Source organism: Humulus lupulus, chromosome 6 (assembly GCF_963169125.1).
Source record: "Humulus lupulus chromosome 6, drHumLupu1.1, whole genome shotgun sequence".
Lineage (NCBI taxonomy): Eukaryota > Viridiplantae > Streptophyta > Magnoliopsida > Rosales > Cannabaceae > Humulus > Humulus lupulus.
The window spans coordinates 188255383-188261399 of record NC_084798.1 but is presented as its reverse complement, the minus strand read 5'-3'; the positions used below and the strand labels follow the sequence as shown (position 1 = coordinate 188261399).

Here is a 6017-nt window from a genome sequence, read left to right as displayed (position 1 = left end):
GGCGAAGGGTGGCGTGTGAGGGGCTGGGCTCGCAGGGGCCAAAGGTTGCCAACCTTCTGCGTCCATTGCGCCGGCGCGTGTAGGAGAGGGGTGGCCAGAGCGCCGCCGTCTGTGGCTTAGTTGTGGAGTTCGTGAGAGAGGGAGATAGAGAGAGAAATGGGGGAAGAGAGCAAGGAGAGAGAGAGAGAGAGAGAATGGGCTATTGTGTTATATTTTTCTTTGTGAAGTAATAAATAATAAAATTTTAGTTAAAAAAATAGGAGGGAAGTCGAAATTTTTTTAAATTCAAACTCTTAGGACACACATAAGATTTTAGGACTCGCAATTTTAGTTAAAAAAAATTGGAGGGAATTTGAAATTTTTTAAAATTTAACTTTTAGGACACACATAAGATTTTAGGACTCGCAATTTTAGCTAAAAAATTGGAGGGAATTTTAAATTTTTAAAAATTCAAACTTTTAGTACACACATAAGTTTTTAGAGTCCTAAAAAGTCCAGGAGGTGTTTGTTTAAAAAAACTCAAACTTTTAGACACACATAGTTTTTAGGGAAATTCTTTAAGGACTCGCAACGCTAGTCCTAAAAAGTCCAGGAGTTGTTTTTAGGACTCGCATCTAGGTGAGTGCCCTTAAAAAGTGTCCTAAAATGGTGTTTTTGTAGTAGTGCACGCGGCCACCGAAGCTCTCCAACTCATTGCTGGTCAAGCATTCCTTTTCCCTTACCTGCACCACATAGCATCCGTGAGCCAAGGCTCAGCAATAAAATTTAAACATGTGCATGAAAAGTAAATATAGATTCCAAGTACACATCTAGCATGCTTAGCAGTAATAAGTTACTCATGCATGGATACAATTACAAATAAATGATAATTGAATCATTTTGGGGCCCGCTGCCCTGAATAGATGACCACATAGGTAACTCGGGGCCCTATGCCCTAGCTATGTGACCATAGAGTCACCTGGGGCCCTTGCCCTTAGCTCTAAGTAACTAGCCATAGAGCTAGCCAAGCTCTTTATTTTCCAATGACCATAGGGTCGGCCAACATAATATTATGTCCCTGCCTAAGCCTCTCGACCAGCGCGCAGAGCGCTATTGCCACCCTTGACTAATAAGTCTAGCCCTAAACCAGGTATTCAAATACATATACAGATACAGATTCAGATACTTCAGACAATACTAGTATGCATAAATTACAATTACATAACATCATCAATTAAATGTAAACATAGTAATAATCATGTTTCTTAATGGGGCCAAGCTCTAACTACGCAGACTATGTGAACAATCATATAACACTTAGCCAGAAATGGAGCATTCAAGCATGATTAATAAAAGTGCACAAACATAACTCAATCATATTCATTCTCAGGGGCTCTAGCCCTATTCATAGTTATAATCAACAACTGGGCTAAGCCCTAAACACATATATCACGTATTGGGTGCAGTTTTCTTACCTCAGGCCCGAGTACAGGGTGATAATAAGAACGACCCTCGAGCACAATCTCTTCCCGAGCCATAGCGCCACCCTAGTCATAACCAAATAAATGATACTCATCAATATCATGTAAATAAAGGCTTCCAAATCGAGTCCTAGCCTTCGAGATCTCGAATTCTACTAAACCGGGTAGTAGAATCGATCTTGAGCCCTTAGGTTTGAGTTCCCATTACTCAAAACCTAACCTGGCCAAAGTTTCCCAGGCGGGCCCCAACTTGACCCTGTGCCTCCCAGAACAGAAAGCCCCCTATCTGGAATTTGAGACACGGGCCGTGACTTGACCCTGACGGTCGCGGTGCGCCTCGGAAATAAACCCGTCCTGGGCCCTGGATCACACTAGTCGTGACGCCCCAAGAGCAGGGTTGCGGCGCCCCAAGAACCCATATTTTCCCTGTTTTCTCCTCATCCAAATCCTATCAAAACCATCCCAAATAATTTCTAGAACCATAATTCAATCCTCACAACAGAATCAACATACTCCCAACAACAAAACCCAACCTTAAGTTCATCCAAAATCCTACCAAAACACAAAATCAACATCTGGAGCCACAAAGCTCAAGAACACTTAAAGAACTCTAGAAAATCATGACATAATTCAACTAAAATAGGGACTAGAGCTTACCTCAGCTGTGGTTAATGATCTCCTAGCTGCAAAAAATCCAAATCCTAACCCAAGCCTTCAATTTCCCAAGTTGTCAGCCTTTAATCCCCTTAGTTTCCTCAAGAAATCCACACCAAAAGTTGAGAGAGAGAGATAGTCGGGTTGGAGAGAGAGAGAGTCGGTTGGGAGAGAAAGAGAGATGAGTGTTTGTATTTTGTGTGGTTTACTTAAGGTTCAAGTAACCTTAAGCAAATCCCGAGGCTCGGGGTACCAAAAACGTCCCCGATGGCAAAATCCTCAAAATCCCAAGAATTTCCTCAACTATATTGGTCCTGAACTTTCTCACAAAATACACATTACAGCTACAAAGGACCAACTCTCTACCAAGTAAGTACACTCATTTTCAAAATATGTTTCTAATGTTTCTCATGTATTGTTATTTTCAGAATTTAGCACAATGGACCCAAGTGTTGTTAAAAAAGTTAAGGCGATAAGAAGAATAACCGAACATGATGGTGAGACTGAATTCGAAAAGGTGTTTCTTAGAATTAACCGAATTGACAAGGACATAGAAAAAATTATTGGTAGTCATACAACCGTGTTAAAATCACATGAGAAGTTCATAGTTCTCATGCACTCATCCATATTACAGCTACCAAAACCAAGTTTAAAGATAGCATGGAACGAAGTTTTATTTTATCATGATGTACCTGTCGAAGATAAATACAACATATTTATGGTTAGGTTTGCACGAAATTTTAGAACATTCGAAGATGACATATTACCAAATGGAGAAATAGGAGAAAATGTTCATCAGTTAGCAGACAACCTTATGGAAGGATTCTTAGTGATGTTCCTTGCACTTCAAGGTTTATCTACACCCAAGATGATTATGAGGACTTCACTCAGGACATGCTAGAAGTTGGATCCGATGGGGAAGAATAGATGAATATAAGAACACATCGTTAAGTTTTATTTTATGTTATTTTTAGAAATTTTTTGCAAGTTTGTAAATAATTTATTGTTTTAATAAAACAAGTTATTTTCTTTTATTTTCATCGTTTAGTAAATGTTAAGAAATTTGGATTCAATTTGAAAGTGAAAAGTTTAAATTCTTCTCTTATGGGTTCCCATTTGTGAATGCACATTTGCTTTGCATTATTAGATTGGAACTAATTAAAATGAATAACAATTAATAAAGCAAGGGTTTAAATTCCTGTCTTTTGGGTTCAAGTGGAAGTTAGGGGGCCTTAGTAGTGGGTACGATATACTGAACCTAGCCCTCCTCCATGGAAGATTCAATTGTTAAGGCCCATTTACTCGAGTTGGACATAATTGTAATATGGTGGTTTTTAGTAGATAGATGGACCTAATAGCAATAGTACAATAGGCTAAGTTATCACTTCTGCTTATTTTTTTGTCTTAGCTTTTACATTCTCTTTTGAGGAAACAGAAAAGAAACATGGAGTAGGAACCAAGAAGATCTGAAAGACTAAATGGCCAAGAAAGAGGACTAAGAAGAGGTCGAGGAAGGGGAAGAGAGCGAGGAAGAGGAGTAGCCATCACCCCCATATATGAAGAATTTCGAAACATGCCAGCAGCCCTGGGAGTGGCAGAAGCACCTAATGTAGCAAAAGAACTGGCAGCTACTACTGCTCGAGAAAACTTGGAAAGAGAAAATGACTGACTTAGGGCAGAGCTAAGGATAAGAGAAGAAGAATTCCAAATAAACCAAGGATGAAAACAACAAGTGGTGCAACGAGTCATTCCTTTAGCATAATTATTAGAGATGGTAGAGCCTCGCTACAAGGAAGTATATGAACACTTCACGAAGCAGCAACCACTGAACTATGATGGCGGATCAAACCCAATAAAAGCATAAGAATGGTTTCGCTCGATATAATCTATCTTAAAACATATGTGATTGGGGAACGAGGACCAAGTCTCGTGCGCCTCGAGTTTACTCCAGAAAGTCGCCTGCATCTAGTGAGATATAGTGAACCAAACCCAAGATGTGAACGTCATGACATAGGACGAGTTTTTCCAAGTGTTCAACAAGAAGTATTACTTCCCTGCAATTCTAGCCACAAGGGTGGACAAATTCATCGCACTTAAGGGAATTCAATTGTGACAGAATATGCCAGAAAATTTGACCAACTGGCCAAGTTCATAGTAGACAAGGTACCCACCGAGACGCTAAGAATTAAAAGATTCGTAAAAGGGTTGAAGCCAATTATAGCCCGATACGTGAAGCTAGGTCAAGGAGTAACCACATACGCAAAAACATTGGAAATAGCCTCGTAAGTCGAACCGTTAGAAGATAGAATCTGGAAAAAAGGTATGGCCAGGAAGGAAGCAAAAAAGAACAATAATGATCTGAATGACCACAAAAGGAAACATGATGGTTGTCAAACCCAGAAGGCTGACAAGAAAGGAAAAACTACGTCAGAAGGCAGCAGAAACAAGAGGCCTTGTGTAGAATATCCCCAATGCCAAATCTGCAAGAGAAAGCATTTAGCAGAATGTCGATATAAGACCAAGGGATGCTTCAATTGTGGAGAAGAGGGTCATCTCAAGAAAGACTACCCAAAATTGAGAAACCAAAAGAAGGACAAGAAATTAATACCAGCCAGATTTTTCGCTCTTACAAGAGGTGAGGCGGAAACTAGCAATACAGTAGTATCAGGTTAGATCACTATCTCTTCAAACCATATAATGTTTTATTCAATTCAGGAGCTATGCATTCTTTTGTCTCTATGAATATGATGGATAGATTAGATAAACCATGCGAACTTTTTAGAGATAAGTTTGTTACAGAATTACCCTCGGGGGAAAGAATGTTATCTAGTAGCGGGGTGCGTAGCATTGTAGTTAAAATTGAAGGAAGAGAGTTACCAGTAGATTGGATTGAGATAGACCTTAAGGACAATGATGTAATATTAGGTATGGACTGGTTAGCAAAACATGGGGCAACGATAGACTCTAAGGGTAAGATAGTCAACTTTCAAACAGAAGGCGGAGGAAACTTCACCTACAAAGGAAAAGTTTCTCAAAATCGCATACCGATAGTCTCAGATCTCAAATCTCAATGGTTAACCAGTAGCGATTGCTCGAAATTTCTAGCTAACGTGGTGGAAAAGTCACAAGAGATGCAACTTGAACCAAAACACGTACATATTGTATGCGAATTTTCTGAGGTGTTTCCAGAAGATCTACCGACATTACCTCCAAGTAGGGAAATCGAGTTCAAAATAGATTTGTCCCCAATGATGAAACCAATATCGAAAGCTCCCTACAGAATGGCACCTATCCAGTTAAAGGATTTAAAGATACAACTGTAGGAACAATAAGATAAGGGTTTCATCCGACCGAGTTATTCACCTTAGGGTGCACTAGTGTATTTTTGCTAAGAAGAAGGACGGGAGCGTGCGAATGTGCATCGACTATCGAGAACTAAATAAAGTGACCATTAAGATCAAATACCCTTTGCTCAGAATAGAAAATCTTTTTGATCAACTACAAGGATCTACGGTGTTCTCAAAGATAGATTTACGATCAGGGTATTACCAGCTAAGAGTACAAGAAGAAGCTATCCCAAAAATGACTGTTCAGGCAAGATATGGATGCTCCGAGTTTTTAGTAATATCTTTTGGCTTAACAAATGCACCAGCCGCGTTCATGGATCTTATGAACTAAATATTTAAGGACTACTTGGATAAGTTCTTTTTGGTGTTAATAGACGACATATTGGTTTACTCAAAGACAAAAACCGAGCAAGAAGAACACCTATGACTGATGTTGGAATGGCTAAAAAATAATCAACTATAAGCTATGTTTAAGAAATGTGAATTATGGAAAGAGAAGGCGGCATTTCTAGGACACATTGTGTCTAAAAATGGCATAGAAGTAGATCCAGCCAAG

General features: G+C 39.4%; 1 protein-coding gene across 1 annotated transcript; it reads left to right on the top strand.

The window, feature by feature from the left end:
- Positions 1–4436: 4436 nt before the first annotated feature.
- LOC133785758 (uncharacterized) lies at positions 4437–5437 on the top strand. The gene is made up of 2 exons (XM_062224975.1): positions 4437–4782; positions 4914–5437. The coding sequence occupies exons 1-2, from the start codon at positions 4437–4439 to the stop codon at positions 5435–5437; spliced, it is 870 nt and encodes a 289-aa protein (XP_062080959.1).
- The last annotated feature ends 580 nt before the right edge of the window (positions 5438–6017 follow it).

Coding starts and splice junctions, on each gene's coding strand:
- LOC133785758 (XM_062224975.1), top strand. CDS start 4,437: ATGGCCAGGAAGGAAGCAAAAAAGAACAATAATGATCTGAATGACCAC. Junction 4,783..4,913: donor TAGCAATACAGTAGTATCAG/GTTAGATCACTA, acceptor AGTTTGTTACAG/AATTACCCTCGGGGGAAAGA.